General features: G+C 38.6%; 7 protein-coding genes across 16 annotated transcripts; 5 read left to right on the forward strand and 2 right to left on the reverse strand.

Moving 5' to 3' along the window:
• Positions 1-27: 27 nt before the first annotated feature.
• Positions 28-1,383, reverse strand: LOC132791045 (ubiquitin-conjugating enzyme E2 C). Of its 2 annotated transcripts, XM_060799826.1 has the most exons (3): positions 1,154-1,383; positions 773-963; positions 28-691 (listed from the first exon to the last, which is right to left on the reverse strand). In XM_060799826.1, the coding sequence occupies exons 1-3, from the start codon at positions 1,175-1,177 to the stop codon at positions 280-282; spliced, it is 627 nt and encodes a 208-aa protein (XP_060655809.1). In that variant the 5' UTR covers positions 1,178-1,383; the 3' UTR covers positions 28-279. The 2 variants fall into 2 exon arrangements, with proteins under 2 accessions (XP_060655809.1, XP_060655810.1); XM_060799827.1 differs by lacking the exon at positions 1,154-1,383 and having other exon boundaries at positions 773-1,062.
• A 288-nt stretch (positions 1,384-1,671) lies between these two features.
• LOC132789736 (EARP and GARP complex-interacting protein 1) lies at positions 1,672-3,247 on the forward strand. 4 transcript variants are annotated; one of them, XM_060797961.1, is made up of 3 exons: positions 1,672-1,755; positions 1,964-2,182; positions 2,233-3,247. In XM_060797961.1, the coding sequence occupies exons 2-3, from the start codon at positions 2,012-2,014 to the stop codon at positions 3,193-3,195; spliced, it is 1,134 nt and encodes a 377-aa protein (XP_060653944.1). In that variant the 5' UTR covers positions 1,672-1,755; positions 1,964-2,011; the 3' UTR covers positions 3,196-3,247. The 4 variants fall into 4 exon arrangements, with proteins under 4 accessions (XP_060653944.1, XP_060653946.1, XP_060653945.1 ...); XM_060797963.1 differs by having other exon boundaries at positions 1,973-2,182; XM_060797962.1 differs by having other exon boundaries at positions 1,702-1,873.
• On the reverse strand, positions 3,188-4,407 carry LOC132789738 (kxDL motif-containing protein CG10681). Of its 2 annotated transcripts, XM_060797967.1 has the most exons (3): positions 4,225-4,407; positions 3,979-4,144; positions 3,188-3,920 (listed from the first exon to the last, which is right to left on the reverse strand). In XM_060797967.1, exons 2-3 carry the CDS (start codon positions 4,128-4,130, stop codon positions 3,443-3,445), a joined length of 630 nt encoding a protein of 209 aa, XP_060653950.1. In that variant the 5' UTR covers positions 4,131-4,144; positions 4,225-4,407; the 3' UTR covers positions 3,188-3,442. The 2 variants fall into 2 exon arrangements, with proteins under 2 accessions (XP_060653950.1, XP_060653949.1); XM_060797966.1 differs by lacking the exon at positions 4,225-4,407 and having other exon boundaries at positions 3,190-3,920; positions 3,979-4,210.
• Positions 4,408-4,986: 579 nt separating this feature from the next.
• Positions 4,987-6,898, forward strand: LOC132789737 (aldo-keto reductase family 1 member B1). Of its 2 annotated transcripts, none has more exons than XM_060797965.1 (5): positions 4,987-5,098; positions 5,185-5,258; positions 5,810-5,977; positions 6,041-6,556; positions 6,622-6,898. In XM_060797965.1, the coding sequence occupies exons 2-5, from the start codon at positions 5,187-5,189 to the stop codon at positions 6,817-6,819; spliced, it is 954 nt and encodes a 317-aa protein (XP_060653948.1). In that variant the 5' UTR covers positions 4,987-5,098; positions 5,185-5,186; the 3' UTR covers positions 6,820-6,898. The 2 variants fall into 2 exon arrangements, with proteins under 2 accessions (XP_060653948.1, XP_060653947.1); XM_060797964.1 differs by having other exon boundaries at positions 5,026-5,132.
• A 276-nt stretch (positions 6,899-7,174) lies between these two features.
• LOC132789735 (1,5-anhydro-D-fructose reductase) lies at positions 7,175-9,137 on the forward strand. The gene is made up of 5 exons (XM_060797959.1): positions 7,175-7,442; positions 7,501-7,668; positions 7,722-7,891; positions 7,946-8,288; positions 8,738-9,137. The coding sequence occupies exons 1-5, from the start codon at positions 7,269-7,271 to the stop codon at positions 9,035-9,037; spliced, it is 1,155 nt and encodes a 384-aa protein (XP_060653942.1). The 5' UTR covers positions 7,175-7,268; the 3' UTR covers positions 9,038-9,137.
• A 1,837-nt stretch (positions 9,138-10,974) lies between these two features.
• Positions 10,975-16,906, forward strand: LOC132789073 (clavesin-1). Its single transcript, XM_060796828.1, has 3 exons — positions 10,975-11,205; positions 15,833-16,578; positions 16,645-16,906. Coding segments are annotated over exons 1-3 (1,002 nt in total). The 5' UTR covers positions 10,975-11,204; the 3' UTR covers positions 16,900-16,906.
• Positions 16,907-17,122: 216 nt separating this feature from the next.
• On the forward strand, positions 17,123-22,581 carry LOC132789072 (uncharacterized). Of its 4 annotated transcripts, XM_060796824.1 has the most exons (8): positions 17,123-17,173; positions 17,444-17,533; positions 19,857-20,097; positions 20,173-20,276; positions 20,332-20,473; positions 20,527-20,728; positions 21,194-21,336; positions 21,641-22,581. In XM_060796824.1, exons 3-8 carry the CDS (start codon positions 19,867-19,869, stop codon positions 22,268-22,270), a joined length of 1,452 nt encoding a protein of 483 aa, XP_060652807.1. In that variant the 5' UTR covers positions 17,123-17,173; positions 17,444-17,533; positions 19,857-19,866; the 3' UTR covers positions 22,271-22,581. The 4 variants fall into 4 exon arrangements, with proteins under 4 accessions (XP_060652807.1, XP_060652808.1, XP_060652809.1 ...); XM_060796825.1 differs by lacking the exons at positions 17,123-17,173; positions 17,444-17,533 and adding an exon at positions 18,798-18,898; XM_060796826.1 differs by lacking the exons at positions 17,123-17,173; positions 17,444-17,533 and having other exon boundaries at positions 19,802-20,097.
• Positions 22,582-23,012: the final 431 nt, after the last annotated feature.

Consider the following 23,012-nt stretch of genomic DNA (forward strand, 5'->3'; position numbering starts at 1 on the left):
GGAAAGAAATAAAATGCATGAGCCAAAATTAGCATAAACTATATAATATATAGAAATATAAGTGAGTTAGGGGAATATAAGAGGATGTGGTGATGGTGGTGTTGAGAGTGGTGTGCTTGGTGTTGCATGCACCAGACATCCACGAAATGTAAATAAATACGCCGCAATATGAGCATAGAGAATGAGGATAAAACGGTCGCTGCCAGTTTTGGTGTTGTTGTTGTTGTAGTAGTAGTTAGTTTTGCTTGCTAGGTTTAGGTTTAGGTGTCCTTGTGCTTCTCATAGAAGGCGTCTAGGTATTTTTTTGTACTCCTTTTGATCATTCCACATCATGGCGGCCTGCGCGTTCAGTGGACTCTCGTTATTCGGTTCGCCGAGTAGCGATTGTATCGATAACAATATGGTGCGCACATCGTACAACGCTGACCACTTGTCCTTCAAGATGTCTAGACAGATGGCGCCTTGCAGATCGACGTTGGGATGAAAACATGGAGTTAGGAATTTAACCACTGGCGCCGCATACGGGTACGAGTTGGGAAAGTCGAGCGACAAGCGATACGTTTGACTCGCATACACCGTGTTTATGGGGCCTGCAATAGTGCCGACCCATTTAAAGATGTTTTCACCATCCGGAAATGCTGAGATGCCCTTCTCGTTGGCCATCATTAGGTTCATGAGTTCTTTGTGCAGTCTATGGGCAAATAATGCAAATCATTAGAGTACATATACATATCAATAGAGAGGGGGCATTTATAAAAATTTGGCGCCTTACCTTTTACTCACAGCATGATTGTCTTTGACAGGCAGCGAGTCATCGCTGTGTTTGCTACTGCCACCAGCACCACTCTGTTCAGGGCTGATGTTTTGTGCCATTGCGCGTCGTTTGCTGCACTCTCGGGGGGGCAATTTAGTTACGTTGCTTGTGTTTGGTTGTAAGCCAAATGTTAGTTTCACTAATTTATACTGTAAATGGAGAATTTTGTTAATGCGCGTCTGTTACTTTTGAGAATCTTTTTTCACTAAAACAAAATGGATGGAGACAACACACAGTGTTGATTTGAGCGTGCACAGGGTTGTATTTTGTGGTAGCTGAATTGTAACGAGTCGATAATTCCATTATAGTGAGTGGCAATTGTAAATCAAATAAATATACCTTTTCTCTGCCTCGTAATTTCATCAGTTATTATTTTTTTCCAAAATATATGCAAACAAATCGTCTTTGAATCATTTCACAATATACAATTTTGGCGCCGTTACCTTTGCGACGCGTCTTGACCGTTAAAATATACCATACACTTTAAAAATATACTGCTTCACATAAATGCACTATAAAATAATTGCAAAATATAATGAACGCCCATACAATAATGGACTTTCTACAAAATAAATATACTTTTGAACCTATTTTTGCTTCCAAATATATGTTAAACATGAAGTTAATGTACGTAGCTACTGAGTTCTGCCAGTTGCTTCATGTGCATCAGATGTATTGATTTTTAATTGGGTCAACGATTTTTCTATAGGATCAAAAGTTTGAATCCATTTATCGAATAATTGTCTTCAACAATAAATGCATTTTTGATATTATTATTTGACTGCAAAAGTCATCAATGTTTGCCATAAAAATCGATATATGAATTTGTATTATAGCATCAATATTACTATGTTGATCACGTCTATCGGTATGAGCTCATCTCTAATACAAATTACTTGAATTGTGTTGTTTTTGCAAATAGATAATTTTATCGGTCTGCGGTTAGTGTTTACTTAAATGAATAAATGTTAGAAAACAGTATAATAATTCAATTAGGTTAACTGTTGGCGACACCCTTAATTTCGATAACTATGTCTCGACAGCTGCCAACGCATCCTTGTAACGGCCACAACAAAAACAAATAGCCACAGCCTGGCGTAAACAAAAAGTTTCATAAATAATTAATATTCTTTCTAAAATATATTTAAGAAACCCCAGGATTCGATCAGTTAAGTCGCTTTCTGGAAAGCGTCTGACATGGAGGAGAATAGTTTAATTTACGGCTTGGAGTTGCAAGCTCGAGCGTTGACGCCACAATACGGGGAGAGCAATGACGTGTGCTTTTTTATTGCTACTAATTCATTAAAGCCCACAAATCAGTTGCATTTGCTGCAATACGATGAAGAGCAGGGTACCATACAATCCAAGGTAAGCAGACAAGTAAATTATGAAAAAATTCTAAGTGATTTCCATTTTAGATCTTTGAGCATGCATTGGGAGAAGTGTGGAAACTTAACAGTTGTCCACACGACGCACGTTTGCTGGCATCAGTTTACAATGTGCAGAAAGGAGCGCAAGTGTTGTCCCAGGCAGCATTATTAACATTGCCCGAAGACGATCCCAACGCATCCAACAATGAACCCTTAAAAAGCGAATATATTCCCTGGGCCAAAGTTGAAGTGTTGGACACCGCCAGTTTGGGGGATCGAGTCAAAACCATTGAGTTTCATCCCAGCCAAGAGCAGACTATTGCATGTGTTGCAGGCAACAAGTTGGCAATCATGCAACGCGCCGAGTCCGCAACTCGTGTAGTAGCTGAAGCCAGCAGCAATTCAAGCGGCGCTAAGAGCGTGTCATCATTCACCAGCGGCAAGTGGTCGCATCACCATCAGGGTCATCAGTTTGTAGTGCTACACGATAGCAGTGTGCGTGCCTACGATGTGCGTGATTCCCAGCACTGTGCCTGGAGCATAGATGACGCACATGGTCAGCTGGTGCGCGATTTGGACTGCAATCCCAATAAGCAGTGCCATCTGGTCACTGGTGGCGACGACGGTTGTCTTAAGGTGTGGGATTGTCGTATGGTCAAAGCACCAGTGTTTGAGCGCAGCGATCACTCGCATTGGCTGTGGTCCGTGCGTTTTAATACATTCCACGATCAGCTCATCTTGTCCAGCTCAAGTGATTGCAAAGTGCTTCTTACTTGTGCTGGTTCTGTTAGCTCCGAAGCTGTGCCAAGTGATGTGAGTGAAGCATCAGCACAGGAACGTCATAAAGTCCTTTCTGATGGTCTATTACAAACATTTGATCAACACGAGGATTCGGTTTATTGCGCTGAATGGAGCAATGTTGATCCCTGGATATTTGCTTCTTTGAGCTATGATGGCCGCGTTATAATCTCAAAGGTACCCAAGCAGTACAAGTACCAAATTATTTTCTAACTATTAGCACATAATTTACTAGTTAATAAATATATATGTAATATTTACAGTATTTTATCTCTAAAACAAGTGAATTAGTTGCAGTCGGGTGTGCTCGACTGTGGAATACTATGAGATCTAGGTGCTCACGCAGATCGTCAGATAGGTAGACGGATGCAGATGTAATGCTCGCTTTTTATCGAATCAAAAGTTGCCTGCATCTACCCTTCTAGTCCTTGGGTAACGAATCCATATACTGATATTGGCCTCAACCAGTGTCCTCTGACGTGCAGTCGGAGGAGTCATTGGGATTCGCCGTCTCCACGGAGCACACACGCTTGATCAGCTCATTCTCCACTTCGACAGTGCCATTCTCGATGGCCTCCTGCATCTGCACATACTCAATAGTGGCGTCGCTCTTCTTGGGAGCAGCAGGATCAGCAGCTGCTTTCACTTTGCTTGGCTCCACATTCTGCGAGGCTGCTGCAGCGGTTTCAGTTTCATCTTCTGCTTCCTCGGCAAGGCTGCTGCGTTGTGGTTGCACTTCGGCATATATGGCAGGATATTGCTGCTGCAATTTCTGTTTAATGATGCGAACTTTACGAAAGATATAATCCAGATCTTTTTTCATTTCACTCAATAGCTTAACATGCCGCTTGAAATCCTCGCTAGCACTCTTTAAACGGCTCTGCGACAATGCATTGCAATTTAGTAGCATCTCATTGGTTTTCTCAAAGCGTTGCAACCTAAAGCAAATTTGGTCTTTGTGGGTGGCAATAGGAGACATTTTGTTGTTGTACTCACATTTGTTTTTGTGCTCGTATCATTGTCTCAACGTCGCCCTGGTTGACCATGCCAGCTAGTCCTTGTATGAATGCTTCAGCAGCTGTGTAGTTATTGAAACCGTATCCATTGAATGATTCTGCATCTGGTGTCATATCCGCGTTGTCCTCCATGGTATTGGGATTTCCTTTTTCCATAACAATAGAAAGGTTTGAGTTTGTTTGTCACACAGTGTGACCGCAAGCTTTAATGTTTATAAATACCAACCCTATCAGTATGAGTATTTTTTAACAGCTGATTAGCATCGATACTATAGGTTTCCGAATTGGATTTGCAACAAGACTTTTTATTGCGATTGATATTTAATTTAATATTAGTCTGGTGTGCTTCCTATGAAACCACTTCATTGCCATGAAAAACTTCAATAAGCATATTGTTTTATTAAGGGTTGTATATTAATCCTAATGCACATACTTCTCAATCAACACCTTCTTTTTAGCACTTATTTAACAGACAGTAACAAAATTAAGCGATTTGGCATATCTACAAAACACTACACAATTGGGCAATGAATATCCGGCCATACAACAGTTAATACCTATTATACGCGTATTCACCCTTATAAACTAAGACCTAAATGTAATTTTACAAGGTTAATACAAGTTCAAGTTCGAAAGGGAATTTAGACCTTTCAATCGAGCAGTGATGTTAACCCGATTCATATTCTCCAACTCGTGCTCCTCATTCTTGCTCCTCACGAATGAGAGCTTTGGGGTGTTGCCACCCATGCAACTCGATCACTTGAAGCGTTTGTCAGCACTACCCGATTGTATACAAAAATTAGAGAAAAGTACGACTTGTTTTTGCTGAAAATAAATTATAAACTTAGTATTTTTTGCACATTTCGAACTATGCACAGTGTTTGATTTGTTATTTCTGAAACTAGCTCATAATAACACATGATAAGTAATTTGTTTTTACTCGAGAATAAATACGATTAATCGATAGTGTCATCTCTCTGTGTTCTAGTAACTTGGGCCGGTTGTGCTAAACGAAATCAAATTGACATCACACTTGCATTTTGTACGTAGTGCATGCCGGTTGTGCTAAAATAAATAAACCCAAATTCTCCATTTCGACGGTAAGAAAGAATATGAACAGAGTTGTTTGTAAAAGTAAGTAATGCGTGTGTGTTTTCTTCATTTTAAATTGCTAATCAATAAATAGTCATGAAGCTCGCACCGACTGTGAAATTAAACAATGGCCGCGAAATGCCAATCTTGGGACTGGGAACCTATGCAGTAAGTGTACTAAAGCAAATACAAATATGTACTAATAATAATACGAACAATTGCGGGACATATGCACCAAATTGTACCCTATTAAATATGTGTACAATGTACACATGTCAAATTGACCTTGATTATCATCAATTAATTGTTTATAAAGAAAAAGCAGCCATGAAAATTAATATTTGATGCTATATTTCATGGTTTATGTAACTGATTTTTTATATAGTTTTTCATTAATACAATTATTATTAAATATATTATCATAAGAAAATGAAAGGTATAATATTTTTGCACCTAAGTAAATACTGTGAAATATCTGTAGATCGGACTGTTATTGTTCAACAAGTAACATATACAGACATGCTTAGGGAGTTTTCACTGTATGTACGTTTGTGTCTTCATTAGTGATAATTAAAGGTGGTCAGGAGATGTGGCATCTATAAATTTGGCACTGTCATTTCCTGGGGCCATGTAGCATAATTACATAGTAGATAAGATAAGCTTATCTCTGTACCAACAACGTCATATTTATTATTACATTTGTTCATTTTCGCCTGCAGTCTCAGAACAAAGAAGGCGAGATTGCCATCAAACATGCCATTGACATTGGATACCGCCACTTGGACACCGCTTTCTTTTATCAGAACGAAGCTGAGGTTGGCCAGTCAATTCGTGACAAGATAGCTGAGGGTGTGGTCAAGCGCGAGGACATCTTTCTAACCACCAAGGTAACGACTTTAATTTAGATACCCATCAAAATGTGTTGCTAATAACTTACCACTTTATTTTAGTTGTGGAACATTTACCATGATCCCGAGCGTGTTGAGGGTGCCTGTCGCAAGCAGCTCGCTAATCTTGGCCTTGACTACATCGATCTCTACTTGATGCACATGCCCGTGGGCTACAAGTATATCAATGAGGAGACACTGCTGCCCAAGGACGAAGATGGTGCGCTGTTGCTGAGCGATGTCGATTACGTGGACACTTACAAGGCCATGGAACAGCTGGTCAAGAGTGGTCTGGTGCGCAGTCTGGGCGTGTCCAACTTCAACAGCGAACAGCTGAAACGTGTGCTTGATAATTGTGAGATTAAGCCAGTCACCAATCAGGTGGAATGCTCACCAGCCATCAATCAGAAGAAATTGATTGAGTTCTGCAAGAAGCATGATGTCACATTGACAGCTTACACTCCTTTGGGACGTCCCAGACCCGAGGAGCAGAAACCCGACTATGTTTATTCGGACAAGGTGAAGGCGATTGCTGAGAAGTACAACAAGACAACAACGCAAGTGGCACTGCGCTATCTGGTGGGTTAAAGTTTAATTTAACAGTAATAAAATCATAACTGATTGTGATGAAACTTTTATTGTAGATTGACAGCGGCGCTATTCCCATTCCCAAGTCGTCGAACCCGAAGCGCATCAGCGAAAACTTTGATCTGTTCGATTTTTCGTTAACCGATGAGGAGAAGGCTGTGCTCGATAGCTTTAATACTGGAGAACGCATGGTACCCCTCAATCTGATCAAGGCTCGTAACCACAAGTATTTCCCATTTGCCATTGAATTTTAGGGCTGGAAACCTAAAAGAATGCTTTTGTAAATACTTATATGATTAAATAATAAATAGCCTTGTGAAGGTACAACTTTTATTGGAATTTTGTTTGAGATTGTCGTTAGTTTGAAGTGAAATGTATTTCATATTAGAAATGGTACTCGTAGTACCTTAAATTAGTCTTAAGATAGAAAATGAAATTAGTAATTATGACAGTTTTATAGTAAGAGGAAAGTGAAGTTGCCATTGACGAATTCTGCTGTTACCAACAAAAATATACTTGAGTTTAATTCGCTTAGCTATGCAGCTAAATGCATCCATCAGATACATGGGATAAAACATTAGGTTGGCTTTGTTTGAAGTATAAGCAAAGTACTATGTAATTCCAATTGAAAAACCTTTCAGATTAATTTAAGAATTTTGTTTGTAGACAAATTTGTTAGATTTATTTGAGATTGCATTTCGATATGATACCAGCACGCTGTTTGACCACGTGTGAGGACGATGAAGACTCCAATTCCCGGGTGGCATTGATACTGGGCGAAAAGCCCGTGTGTGGCGAAAAGACGCTGCTCATGGCGCCCAAGATCAAGCTGAGCAGTGGCTACGAAATGCCCGTCTTGGGTTTTGGAACCTATGCCGTAAATTGTCCTCAACCGGTGCTCTAAAATGTTGCTTTGCTAATATTCAATCCTGCAGTTGAAGGGCTATCAATGCTTGTCGGCCATTCATTGTGCAGTGGAGACGGGTTTCCGTCACTTTGATACCGCCTACAGCTATGAGAACGAGAAGGAGGTGGGTGAGGCCATACGCACCCAAATTCAGATGGGAAATGTTTCCAGGGAGAACATCTTTCTGACCACCAAGGTAAGTGCTGGTCCAGCTCGCAGTTGCTTCAAAGGTTCACAGCTTTTTGATAGCTTTGGAATATACATCATGATCCACGGGATGTGCGTCGCATTTGCGAGAAACAGCTGGATGCTCTGGGCTTCGACTACATCGATCTCTATCTGATGCACTTCCCTGTGGGCTACAAACACATGTGCGACGAGATTCTCACTCCCTTGGAGGGTGACAAGGTGCAAACCACGTAAGTTGTTCACTTTCGGAGTTAGTCTATCTCATTTGTCTTATTTGCCTAAAGAGAGATTGACTATATTGACACCTGGCGCGCCATGGAGGAGCTGGTCAAGCTTGGACTGGTGCGTAGCATTGGTGTCTCTAACTTCAACATGGAGCAGGTGCAACGCATTATACAATGCAGCTCCTCAAAGCCTGTCGTTAATCAAGTGGAAATCTGGCCGGGATTTATGCAAAAGGATTTGGTGGATTATTGTCGCTACAATGGCATCATTGTCACTGCTTATTCGCCTCTTGGTCAACCAAATCGAGACGATCATACACCCATCTATTTCTTCTCCGAGGGCATGAAGCGTCTGGTGAAGCGATACAAACGCACAGCTTCGCAGATTGTGCTTCGTTACTTGGTAAGGCAAAGATTACTTAGTTATATCCGTAATCAAGTCGGTTAAAAGGGGTATTTTGGTTAGGCGCTATCTGACATTGTGAGGGTAGAATAATTTGCTAATAACTGACAAAATTTTATTACAAACAGCAGAAGACAACTCCTATACTATAAAATATGTGTAGTTAAGCATTGAGGACCTATTCCTTCCGTCTATCTGTCTGTCCGTTGCTATTAACACCTTTACCTAAGTGACTGTAATACACCTGAAGACGCTACCCTTTTTTTTTTGGTAAGTGTGCTGTAACCTCTTGAAATCTATATAAATTGCGAAGATCTTGTTAAGTGAAAAAGATTCTTTTGCTTTTTTCAAGCATTTCCCTAAAAAGGTGTAGCTTAATGTATTTGATTTTCTGTTATTGTCTTTTCTTGCTCATCTTTCTATTCTACTAATATTCATTTCGCCCCTAGATTGATTATGGTGTTGTGCCCATACCCAAGGCTGGCAATCCCGTGCACATAAAAGAAAACCTAAACATTTTCGACTTTCAATTAAATGAGAACGATGTTCGCGCCTTGCGTGGCATCAAGCCCAAGCCTAGAATAGTTAAATATGAATCTGTCAAAGAGCATCCATTTTATCCCTTCGAGCATGAGGATGAGCAAGAGGATCAAGAACCGGAACCAGAACCGGAGCGAAAGTCACGTCCGACGAGGCAAACGATTAAACCGGAGCCAACGGAACAAGAGGTGGACGAGGGCGATGAATAGATGCATCGATAGGGGAAAAGGGAATGAAAAGATTAATCTGTTGTAATCACATGGTCGTCCAAAATTGTTGTGTAGCAAATTATAAACAAAGTTGATAAATTTTATGTGACTACGATTAGTTGCGCCACAAGCTGAAATGATGCATGAAACAGCGTAGATTTCTAATTGTGGTGTATGGAAGCAATTGGATGATTTTAACCAATTATTTGCAGATTATTCGGCACTCTCGAAATATAATTAGCCCATTCAAATTGCAATACTATTTTGTCAATGGACTGCTGAATTCTTGGCTGCTGTAAACACGCCATTCTGTTAGGCTTTTATCCGAGTTATGTTAAGATTTATCCGAGTTACAGAAAGCCAACATACCTCAGATAAAAACTTAACAGAATGTTATTAACATGTTGTACATTGAAAGCTAAAAATCCATCTCATTGTAAGTAAATTAGTAGACACACTTTATCCCATTGTTATTAAGATCTTGCCCTATAACTATTAAGCTTTTGTTTGGGTATTCTTTATGGTAATAGCTTAGAATATTTGTGTAGCTTACTGTAAGTCAAAGGTTGTTACCGAGGTTAATAAACGCACCTTTTGAATTCCAGTCAGCGCAATGCTTCTTTATGCTCTTTTCATTACGCATTAAATCTGATATGGGAGGCGCGTTGCGACAACAAAAAAAAATATGTAAATAATGGAATGAACTCTATACTATAATCTACAATACGCTCAGCTTTACAGTCTACGCAGTTTCGTTGAACTCTACTTCACTTTGCTCCACAGTCTACCATATTTTCCACTCGACGATTTATACCACACCAAACACCAAACACCCACAATACACACCACACTTTACACTATAGACGATACTTTACATTAACCTTCACCCCTTCACTATTAACACCTCCCACACAAAGGCCCCAAGAGAGTTGAGCAGCTGAGTGTCTTCTCATTCATGTAAATTATGTGTTGAGAAGTACTTGAAATTTTTCTATTATCTGTTGAAGTTGTGAGTAAACTTAGCAAGTAATTGAATAAGGACTTTAGAAATTCTCGTTAAGTAGTATATCTCAATTTGTTCGTACAAGTGTTTAACTAACTTATGCATGTAAATTAGAGTGAGAGTTGTGGAGACGTTTCGCCCCCATAAAGCAACATTTTTTATGCGTCTGAAGTCACAATACGGGGCTATTCTTATGAACTTATTACGTCAGCAGTGTCAGTTAATTACAAAAATTAGTACATTTTTAGATTTTAAATCAAATTGTTGGCTACTGACAGGTCTTCAAGATTCCCACCCCACCTAAAATTGCCTTGCATTGGATACCCCAGTTAGTGGGTCGCAGGCCAGGAATAAAAAAACAAGGAAAGTTATTTTTAATTGAGATATAAGGCAGACTCACAACGTAATTATCGTTGTTTATAACTCAAACGAATAAAGCTCAACAGCGGTTGATAGTGCTGCCAACTTTATTAAAGAAAAAAGCTAGTTTTATTGGAGATACAAATATTTTAACATTATTATTAAAAATTTTATGAAACAAAGAGATACATTTTAGTTAATAGATTTGAAAACAAAAATTTATTATTATATATAAACAATTTGAGCGTTCATAAGGATTAATTTTAAAGTAAATACACTATTTTTGTGACAATTTGAGTAATTTAAAAGTATTAAAAATAAAAAGAGCAAAGCCGTATTTAAAAAATTGTCTATAATTTTCATTTATATTATTTTTAATTTAAAATTACAATTTTGCATCATCATAAATAAGTCCAAAGTTGACGAAAACAAACTCGCATAGCCAACACTGCTCGGTAGTTGACAGAGCAGAGCAGAGCAGAGACATTGGCTCAAAGCCCAATTTGAGTGGAAATGTAGTGAGCGAGGCTTAAATAAGTTTTCAGTTAACCGAAAATAGGCAGTTTCGCTCAAAGCGTCACCACGTTCACAACGTCCGTCGGCTCTGCAGCGCTCTCGAAAGCTCAGCACAAAAATAAAATAAATAGCCAAAAAAAACAAAATTAAATTTCAAACTGGCATATTGCAACGCCGCGTCCGTATAAAAAGTAAAGCATATTTATATAAGTTTTTGCAAGTTGTGAAATTGATCGCGCGATTGTTCAAAAATAAAAAACCTTGACTTGTTGTACGGATATATCGAAAAGTGAGTTCATCATCATTATCATCATCAACAGCATTGCACACACACTCACACACACATGTATACACACTGCAGTTACATAATGGGGGAAAGGATATCTGAGCAAATAACAACACCCACACACATTGAAATAAAATGTCGTACTCTAAACTCTGCCCGAAGCTGAAGAAAAACTTTCGCTTTCACTCGAAACGCATGCGCAGCCGCGTTTATCGTTGATCTCGCATTGCACATGAGCTTTTCTTCTCTGGTCGATTGACAGTATGTACTTACGTATGTTTATTTATTTACCAACACTCGGGAAAAGTGTAGGGCAATTATCATTGCTGTTGTTGCTGTTGTTGTTATTGTTCTTGCTCAATGCAAAATTCAATTCAATTGGTAGCAAGGGGGGATTATTAAGTAATTGTACTTGTGCGATTGCAGTGGCAAGTCAATTAAAATTACTCAAGTTGTTGGCAGCCATTCCAGCGTTAAGTTTTGAATTTTGAAGCTAAAGCCAGAGCTATAGGCCGCGCAATGCAAGGTCTTGTCCATCGAAGTTGGTCAACGCCATAAAACAAAGTAAATGAAAAGCGTATGTAGCTTTATAGATATGTGTACATAACATATACTTAGAGCATGTGTTGGCCGTTAATTAATATTCATAGCGAGCAGAGTTTGGCAACTGCATTAACGGTCAACACACAATATTTTGACCTCGACTGAAGCGCCATAATAACGAAACATACTTTTTTGTTGTGTATGTGTGTGTGTGTGGTGTGTGTAGTCTTGACGTTTTTAATCAGTTCGAAATCATTAACTTTTATCGCATATATAGTTGAAGTATTATATTTTGTGTACGCATAGCTATATATCCGCAACACCTCGAAACAATTGTGGAACGATCTTGACCAATGCAAATCACTAACGCTAACGATCAGTTTGGAACGTGAGGCGACTTATTAATTATCCAATATCTGTTAGATTTGTGTTTGCTGATGATCTTACAATTTCGTTCATTAACTTGGCATTTTGAATGACGAGCTTGTAAGCGTGTAAGCTAATAGATCACGTGGATGCTTTATACTATATATTTATGTAAATATTTGTGTGTAATTTTACTATTCATGCGCCACAAGTATTTTAAAGCACAATTGAAGTTGTGTTTTTTGTTACATGAGTTTCCGGAAAGAAAAATTTTGCCAAGGCCCTAATGGAAAATTGAAATCGAACCAAAACAAACAACAAAAAAAGCACATTTTGAAGTGCGAGTGAGCTAAAACCCCCTTGATGGGTGGAGGGGGCGGTGGGGTGTAAGTTGAAAGCTCTCTTATAGTTTAAACCTGTTTCTTTGAGTCATTTCTTTTGCCTTTGCTCATGCGCTCTTCCTCTCCTTTTCTCGCACGCGCACAAACACACACTCACAATTACAGGCAGGCGTGCGTAAATGTAAATGTTGTTGTTGTTGTTTTTGTTGCTGTGGTACGTTTTGTCGCTTTGTCGGTTTTTATGCTGTTATGCAATCGCTAGGCTAATTGCCAGAGCGGATGCAGAAAGAGTGAGCGAAAAGAAAATATAAATTGCACGTTTTTGAAGCGCAGCTTTTTGAAGCTCTCTCCTCCTGTCAGCTGTCACGCACACACACACATACAAAGTCAGCTGTATATATGGGTGTGTGTGACCCAAAAACGCAATCGTCAATGTGCTGCGAATATGTACAAACACACACACACCTTGTATGTACGTATGTGTGTAAGTGAACATGTAATCTGGGCATAGCCCATAGCTAGGGCATGTTACCAATTCAATTTCATTTTCAACTTCTGCTCCGTGTACATTGAAATCTGTGTGAAGGCCATGAAAGTGAAAAAAAAAATAAATATAAAACCTAAATAAACCTGATTTTGCGTCCAAACGGCTCTGGTTATGGGCACCGAATGAATTGCTCATAAAAAGTTTGTTGACCAAAAATGGTTTTCATTTCACTGGGACTGATGATGATGGCAAACAAAATGTACCATACATCACACCAATCTACGCACATGCGATTGCAACACTTGATATACATATAAATAGGCATGTCTATATGTGTATTCGTACATGCATGCATATGTAAATAAGTACAGTTGAAGCGACTGCAATAATCTTCTTCGGTTTATCTTTTCGTTTGACCTTCTCGTCTCGTCTTTGCTCTCGGCAGTTAAATGGGTTTTTGGGCATGTAGAAATTGAATTATACGATCGGATGATGTTGTGTTGTCTCTTGTGTGTTCATATGCAAAATACTACTTGGAAGCGAATAGCCCTTGGTTTTAGGTCATGGTCAATGGACCGGTAACAGCATTCGGACAACAACAGCGGACAACGCATTGGCCGCAGTTAATGAGCTTGAGCTTCAGTTTCAGCTTTTCGCTTTAGCTTCGACTATTATATTTGTCGCTGCCTTTGCCTCTGCCTCTGTCTCTGCTTCTGCAGCTGACTGTGGCAATGTCGCAGCCTCGTTCACAGCTCCATTTCAAATTGTTTGTCTCTGAACTTGGCAACGGGCGACTTTTTTCTTGTTGTTGTTGATGTTGTTGGTAACAACAGGTGGTTCACTTTGTGCCCACACTCGGGGTTTGCAGACCTCACTTCCAGTCGAAGCCAATGACCCAATGCCCACATGCTGTGCTGCCTGCCGCCCTAAACAAAAAATAATCCGACACTGCAAAACAAATTTACACTGCGGCCAAAACTCATTCGGTTTCATTCATAAATAGTACGACACATTTTTGAGTTCTTCCTCGGGATGATTATCAGACTAATAGCTTTTATTATTTATTATTATAAATAATACTTTCACTTTTATAACTGTAATGCTAACTATTGCTAGTATTATATTGATCTTATTGAGTTTTCCCTACATATTTCTATTTAAAGGCATATTATACTGATCTTATTAAATTTTCCTTAATCTCTTAAAAATACTATGATACACAACAGCTTATCAACTAAATGTGTTAATTAGGATGTATATATATATAAAAATTTCACTTCTTAGTTATGTATTGATAAAGGTTTTCAATAAAAACTTCTTTAATTAACACTTTATTAACACGTTTCCGTTATGAATTATGAACTTGAAGTTTAACTTGTTTTTTATAAATGATATTTCTCTTGACCATACTTAAGGTTAAATGCATAAGTTCGTCAAATATTCCAAACATCTTGCAACACCGAAAAAACTTGATTTTTAATTATAAGTGCATGCTTAATTCGATAATCAATCGCTGCATGTTTTTGCCACAAGAATTCGCTTCAACAAACTATGCTTGTCATTTGTAAATATTATGCAGAATTAAGTTGGTGGCCTTTTTTTTGGCAATGCCAATTTTCTCACAGTGTACTCTACAGTTAACGTGCAATTTGGGTATGTGTGTAAACAACTAGTTAACCTGTTGACAGCCAAGAGTTCGTTGTATTTTTGTGTGTGGTACATGGCTGGCCAAGGCCAACTACACAATTAGTGATATCTGCACCAAAGTCGTACTCGTATCATGCATTACGTATACGTAATAAACGGTAATTGTACGTTTACTGCGCTGCAGATGTCCAATTCGACACGGCTCGAAACACGACACAAATCTTACCGAGCCTTCATCAGTTACGAAATTCATTAATGCTTTTTTTGCATTTCTTGTCTCTTCAGGGAACTTCCCATTTTGACATCATTTGTAAAATAAAATGCATTTATTCTAACAAAAAAGTCATTTGAAAAAAGTTGAAATTTTCAACACGTTTCTAATCTATAGATTGTAAATCTTTCACTCAACGTATATCACGTAATATTATTTAGTCTGTTTGGTCAGTTCGAAATGTTTTCACTCAACTTGTTTATTAAATTATTCGTTTATTGTTGCTAATTATTTAGTTTGGTGTTATAAGAGTTAATGTGAGCTTTAAATTTGTAATACAAAGTTAAAAATAAGAGCAAATGTGTAATTTTATAACAAATTTTGTTTATTACTTTTAAAATATATATTACACTTGGCACATATTATGTATACGTAATGTTTAGATTTGATTTCGTAGCGTATTCTATTTATAGAAGAGTTTATTTACCAGTTAAATACTATGTACTAGTTATTTCAGAATGAAATATTAATGATATATATTTTCATATTTATATTTTTAATAAATTTTTGTCTATGCATAAATTACGTATACGTATTAAAATATATGTCGTAGTAAACGAAGTGCTTGTATATTAAGCAACATTTATTGATTTATTTATTGACTGAATCATCATTATTATTACCGAAACAAAATTAAGTACATTGATAAACTATGTGCCTTTCAAATGACTTCGTTATTCTTTATCTTCTTGTTTGTCCATCAACATAAGAACTACTTTCTGTTACTTTCTGCTTATCTATGTTGCCGCTAGCTTAGGGTTCTTCTATACTGTTCCACGCTAATGATAATAATTGTGAAATTGTTTCTTGACTGAGTGAGCGGCATCAATAAGATTGATGATTAGATTAGCTTGTTTACTTACACTATTTATAAACTTGCTGCATTTCTTAATAATTTTCACTATTAAAAATAAATGAACTTGTCTCCATAATGAGTTTTACTAAAATGAAATATTTTTCCTTCAACTTTTGCAGTGCTGGAAACCGAGGTGCTGCAACAACCCAAGCTCGACGGACCCGCCTCGAGCACCTCAGACTATGACTTCCCCTACACTTGCGGCCTGAGTGCCGAGATGAAAAAGGTGGCCAAGGAGGAACTGCACGAGGATGAGAACATTAGACGACAGGCGTTGGCACAGTTCCGCGAATGGATCGCCAAGCATCCGAATATCAAAAAGTGCCGCACCGATGCCGTTTTCCTGCTGCGCTTTTTGCGCACCAAGAAGTTCTCGGTGCCCGCCGCTTGTGAGATGCTGGAACGTTATCTGACCATTCGCCAACTGTTTCCGCAGTGGTTCCAGCAACTGGACATCAATGATCCGGCCATCAATGAGATCTTTGAGGCGGGATACTTGGTGCCGTTGCCACAACGCGATGCCAGCGGTCGGCAGATACTTTTCTCGGTGGCGGGCAAATTCGATCCCTACAAGTTCACGTCGGTGCAGATGGCCCGAGTGCACAGCTTGATCTGTGAGGCATTGCTGGACGATGAGGACTCCCAGGTGGCTGGCTATGTGTATGTGAACGATGAGAGCGGCATGAATATGGGATTTGTCAGTCTGTGGTCGCTCACCGATTTGCGCAGCATTCTCAAGTGCATTCAGAACTCGACGCCCATGCGACACAAGCAGACGCACTTTGTCAACATTCCTCACTATGCCAACCGCATTATTGAGCTGGGTGTCTCCATGCTCAGCGACAAGCTAAAGAAGCGCATCATTGTGAGTTAGCCCACGATCTTAGAAATTTCTTCAGACTTAACTTACAGTATTTTATTCTTCGCTTAGGTGCACAAAAATGTGGAGGCGCTGAAGACAAAGATCGATCCCGCCATTCTGCCCAAGGAATATGGCGGCACCATGCCCATTGCTGAGATGATACGCGAATTTAAGGTGAAGCTGCAACAGCGTCGTGCGGCGATTCTCGCCTTGGATGACATGCAGATCGAGATCACCAAGGAGGCGGCCAACTTTGCGGGCAATGACATTGGCGACATCGATGCTGGCGTCGTGGGTAGCTTTAGGAAACTGGAGGTGGATTAGTGTCCTCTCCTCTTCACCTCTTTCTCTTCCTCCAAACACTCTCGGCTAGTTGAATAAGTTTATAGCATAAGTCAGAATACCATTGATACAAATGACAAAAACCAAAAAAAAACACACACACACTCACTCACACAATCATCAAAATTTTCACTCTGAGAACAGAAATATTAAATTATGAAATAAATTTATACACGCAGATACCTTAAAAAAAAAACAAAAAAGGCACGAGCACCAGGCAGAAACTGAAGTTTATACGCGTTATAGAGTTTTAGAGGTAGATATATGATATAACTATGTAAACATACTTTCTATACAATTTATGCTATTCATGCATAGCCTTATTTAATTTTGTATGAATGCTATTTAAATATATTTACATGTATGTACATCTTTTTGTTGACAAATCAACTGTTTGTTTTCATTCTCTAAAAGAGTTCTTTCATTGATTAACTTGAGATTTTATAGTTATTAATTTAAGATGAAAGGAAACGGATTGTACAATGATTGACAAACTCAATTGACCGCTTTTCCTTTCCTTTTACAGAGTTCTAGATAAATATGCAATTGATTTAAATTCATTAACGCGACTGAAGTTTTCCTTTCAATGCGAAGTTTATCAAACTATTGTCATCAAGTGAGTCGATCCATTATTCAACTATAGAAAATGTATTTTTCTTTTTGTACTCACAGTTGCTCTATTGTAAAGTTCTCTATTAAAATTACAACGCACATTAAAAAAGTAATACAGATATTACTTTACAGTCCATCTAAAATAATGCTCGTTTCTTTACCCTTTACTATCCAAGCAGAACCATGTTAAAACATTACCCAATTTTAATGTATGTCATCAAGGTGAATAACCCTAAAGCGTGTTCTCCATCTCTTATGCTAGTTGTTGTTATGGGGCATATGATATACATAAAGTGGAAGCACGATTAAGACAGTAGAGAATCTACGACAGCAGAGATACACTGTTGGAATCATTCCACCTTTAATATGGTTAAATATGTACATTTATATCCCATTAATCAATTTAAATATGCAGTTGAAAAAGTAGCAAAATTTGCTTCGATTGATAGTGAAAATCTCCATATATTAATTTCTTTGAAGTAGCGTAGAATATTTGGCAACAGGTGTAAAAAGGGGCTCCTAAAATTCTGCTAAGCAATTTTGTGCTACAGTTTGATTTTATTATAAGGTAACTTTTGCATGATTCATTGAATATCACTTGGGTTGTTATTTTAGATTCTATTTAAAGTATTAAATTGCAGATCATGCTTTTTTTTTAATTTTCAATATTGCCAATTTATGAAAGATATCTAGAATGTAGATTCGACTTAAAAAGACTGAATTTAAAAATTAATAAAAGTTGAACTTAGAAATTTAGTAGGAACAAATATTTACAATATTAAAATCTCTGAAAATGGTCGAAATCGTTGATTCTTTCTAAAAGTTTTTAAAATACAATTCTAATATGTCAGCATATTTCTCTCATACTTCATAAAACTTAGAGTATTTAAGAGTCGCGTGAGATTTCATGTTATGATCGTTGCTGTTCCCGTAATTGTTTTTGTTGCAACACGATAACGGCGACATGAAGACAGCGACACGACAGCGGCAGCGGTGAGAGAATCTTATTGCATTTTTGAGCAAGAAAGCGACGACAATCAAAGCTCGAAGTATGAAGCGTAAGTTCAACTGAGTTTGTGTGTGAGTGTGCTTGTGTGTGTGCGCGTACTTCTTATGTAGGCAGCCGTACACTCACACTCACACTCACACACATATATGAGCTTCTTAAGAGAATTGTGAGAATGTGCGCTGTGCGACTGACTGTCGGCATTACATTTTATTATTATTACTGGCAGCGAAATAATTTCAAAGTTTACATTTCAGTTGAGCGTTGGATCAGCTGCTGAACGCGAGCGTCGATCGTGAAAAGACCCAGAACGGAGCGTGTGCCGCCGTCACAGTCGCTGTCGCAGTCGCAGTCTCATCTCAAGTGATTGTTAATTGTTGTCGTTGTTATTATTGTTGTTGTTGCGCTTTCTGTTGTGTCTGTGCTAAATGTATCACACTGTGGTTGGAGCTTAAGCATGTCAACATTATCTTCATCATCATCATCTGAGCATTGAGCAACTGCAGAATATCAACCGGGTTTTTTTTATTATTTTATTTCAACAAATACATATATTTATTGGAACTCCGCCTTCGGTATTACTGGTATGACATTTGGTATTGGCAAAGCTTACACGACGTATGCATAATATTTGCTGTTAGTCATCAGTCTTAATAATATACATACATATATTTATATATATTGAGCACACGTGTATATATGTATGAGTTGCATGTGCTTGGAAACATTTTAATTTTTTTGGAAGGGTCAAAGACTCTTACATACTCAAAACGAAATTACACTCTCTTTTCGCGTATTGTTGATAAAGAAATGTGATTTCAGTGATTATGCATTGCATACATATACTTTGTGTTTACGATTGTAGAATGTAGATAAACCTGCTAAGTGAGTGGCCAATTCGCTACAAGGCACTAATAAACTACTACAGCACTAGCACGTTATCAAGCTTTGAGCATGCAAAGAGAGCAATATCAACAACGAGCGAGAGAGAGGGAGAGAGAGCGACAGAAGAGCTTTGGCCGAACAGCTGTTTGTTCAAACGTAGCTTTTAAGTAGCCTTGGTCGCTCTCTCTCTCTCTTGCTGAGCATGTGATAAGTTGAAAGCGCGTTGAAATTATTGTATGGGTTGTGTACTTCACTTTTAAGTGAGAGAGTTAGTACTAATTGGAAGTGGGTGGCCAAAGTAGCGGTGGCGGTGGCGGTGGAAGTTCCCTCTTTTCTTTATCAATACGAAGTGCGAGTCATAGATAAGCAACACTGAAATCACTATTCCAAATAGTCAAACATTACGTTTTTGTTCTTGATCGCAATTGCCGTGCAGTGTGACAGTCATGAATAAACTACGCAACTTGCTGCCGGGGCAGCAGTCCAAGGAGTCTGCGCGCCACTCGGTCACATTGGAGCCGGAGATTGGTTTTCAGATCACCATCGAGACGCCACAGAATCAGAGCAGCAATGACAGAGGAGCTTCTGCAATGCCCGAGTTGAATGTGCATCTTATTGCGGCCCGACATCTGCCCTCTCTTTTCGGCTTCAAGATTGTGCAGGGCTATATTATTAAGGTACGTTCAAGAGAGCCGAAGCATAATTACAAGAGAGTGGTGTTGTAATGCGTTTCTCTTTAATTGTGCTTGCAGGTTAAGCTCTTTCCAGGCACCAAGCGCTTGGATAGTAGCATTCAAACAAACACTTGGCCAAAGTTCAATGAAAACTTTAAGTTTCCTCTTGTACCAGACATTAAGTGAGTAAAAAAAAGTGTTAATTTCCATCTGCTAATGATTTTCTTTTCCCCAAAGACCTTCACTGAAGCATGGCTCGGCATTTTCATCGCGGCGTCATATGCAGCCAGTTAACGGTGATTACTCCGATCCAGGGGATCTTTTTGCCGGCCAATTTTTGGTTTTTACCGTTTATGCTCTACTGGAATTACCCGCAGCTGTAAGTTTCGCCTATTATCTATGTTTGTATGTGAGTTATAGTAACACTTGCAGAGCTTCAATCGCTTCAACAAGACCTATCGCTCCCTCAAAGAAAGAAGTTCAACATTTATGCAACGCCTTTCCACGGGGGTGATGTCGAACGAAGCGCCTCCCGAAAATGGTGCGACGCCAAAAGGCAAGGATAAGAAGTCATCGGAAAGCCCCCGAACTGCTATGCCGGCTTTGACGATAAGTGAATCCAGACGAAATATAGGTAAGACTTCCAATATTTAAGTAGGGAAACTAATTGTTGTAAGATAAACTTTTATAACATTTTGAGATTGTAATGCGGTTTCAATAATTTAATGGGATTTAAAAAATTTAAAATAAATATGAATGTTCTATAGGAGCACATGTTGCCAATGTATTTATTAAACATTATCATTATATATTAACATATAAACGGCAGAATAGTAATATGGGGTTGAAATAATTTGCATCATTAATATTCAAAGTATCTTTTCTAAAATTGTGATCCAAAATTCAGATGTGATATTATTGTAGAAGAAGTCATTAATCTAATCCCAATAGCAATCTCCCAGCTTCTATCTATGCTTTTCTTTTTTTGGTTTTAACATTTATTTTTGTACTAGATTATACTTCACTGTTTTGATGCAATTAATTATTTTTTTTAAACAGTATTTTCTATTACTTAACTTATTCATTGCTTTAATTGCAGGTTCTGTTACCTGCTATCTGGAGCCGAAGCTTTTTAAACGCAACCCGCGTAATGGAACTTATACGACCGAGGAGCTGTGGCTACCAATTAAAGATATAACCACAACAGTATCCAAAGCAACGCCCAATAATAACAACAACTATGTAAGTTAATGGTCAACAGGTTGAACTGGACAATTAGACTACAATTTGACAGCGACAACATCAAACAACAACAATGACTTAACTGAATCTCATAACCCGAGTGTTGGCCGCAAATGAAAATGAAATTAAGATGCGCTTTCAATTTGGCCTAGAGAAAGTACATTTAACGTATTCAAATTGCGATTGCGACAACCAACGCGAATTAAATTCAACACAAAAAAATAAACTGACGAAAGTAAACAAAAACAACAAAAAACACGACATGCGAATGACCCCTGACCCATGACCCTTGTCTCTTTTGCAGCTCACAAATTCGGCAAAGGGCGTGGTTGAGTTGGCCCTCGAGGTGCGCGATCTTGCCGAACTTGCCGAGGGAGAAACACAGTCCGAGGTGCATTCAGCGCCAGAGCAGGATATAACAAAGGGTGCGGGCGGAAATAATAATTGGCAACGGATGACTGCCGAAGTGAAGCGGAAAATGGGTATCAGCAATGTTAGCAGTGCAACTGGGGAAACGCTTCTCTTGAGGGTGACAACATCGCGCATGCGTTGCTCCAACAAGGTCAAGGACGAACTGGAGGCGACGGCCAGCGGTCGAGTCTATGTGAAGACCACAATCTTTGAGCATGGCATCTATGTGGATGCGTGGAAGTCACAACTTTTCTATCCCTCGCTCTCGACCAATTGGGATGGCGCCGGCGGGGATGATGCCACGATTTCGGTTCCTCTGCGCAGCCTGGAGCAATTAGAGAATATTGAGATCAGGATAACGCTAGCGACCAAGCTGAAAATGGGCAAGAAACTAGTGCTGGGCACAGTTGTTGTTGCTGGCGGCAGAAGTTCCTCATCCTCTGAAACCGGCGCAGAGCAAATGCAACATTTGCAGAGTTCCCCACTGAACCAGCGAGTCGCTGCTTGGCATTGTTATCAATAGGTAGGAGGTTAACGATGGGGGATGATGCCATTGAGTTCTACGAAAAGATAAGCTCAAGTTGATGCCAAAATCTTAGTTTTTACTCTACGTGTTCGATTAAATTAAATTAATAAATACATATTTAATGACAAAGTATTCTATTTTAATATATGACATGACAAGTGTTAAAAACTCTGTTATATTAAAGTTTCAGCCTCCCAAATGTTACCGTTGGGATTTATTTATATTAACTTAGAAAGGAAATAAGTCAAAGCAAACAGGATATTTAAGTGAGTGAGACCAAAATTTCTATTATTCAAAATTTATTTAAAATATAAATGTTATGTGGATAATCTTGACATAAAAGATCTGATATTTATGTCTGGAAAACAAGTTTAAATAATTAAAAATGTATTTGAAATATAAATTAATGTTTTGACAGATAGTTTTTAACAATTAAAGAATGTATTTTCCATACAAAATAATATATTTCGACCAACTTTTTTTGGTTTATCCGTTAACTGCTTTATGACCATGACTGCGAGCACAGAACCAGGTCAATGCCTGGTCATTGCCTATTTCACGCATAGGGGTTTTTACACTTTTATTTTTCTTGCGCTTGCGCCGCATGTCGCTGCTTTCGGCCCACTGTGCGAGAGCACAAACGGCGTATGTGTGTGTGAATATGGAAAATAGTCTCTGGTGTTGTTGTTGTTGTTGGTTTTTGGTGTACTGTCGTTCGGCTTGAAGCGAACGCTCGGCG

The sequence above is a fragment of the Drosophila nasuta genome, chromosome 3, assembly GCF_023558535.2.
Source record: "Drosophila nasuta strain 15112-1781.00 chromosome 3, ASM2355853v1, whole genome shotgun sequence".
NCBI lineage: Eukaryota > Metazoa > Arthropoda > Insecta > Diptera > Drosophilidae > Drosophila > Drosophila nasuta.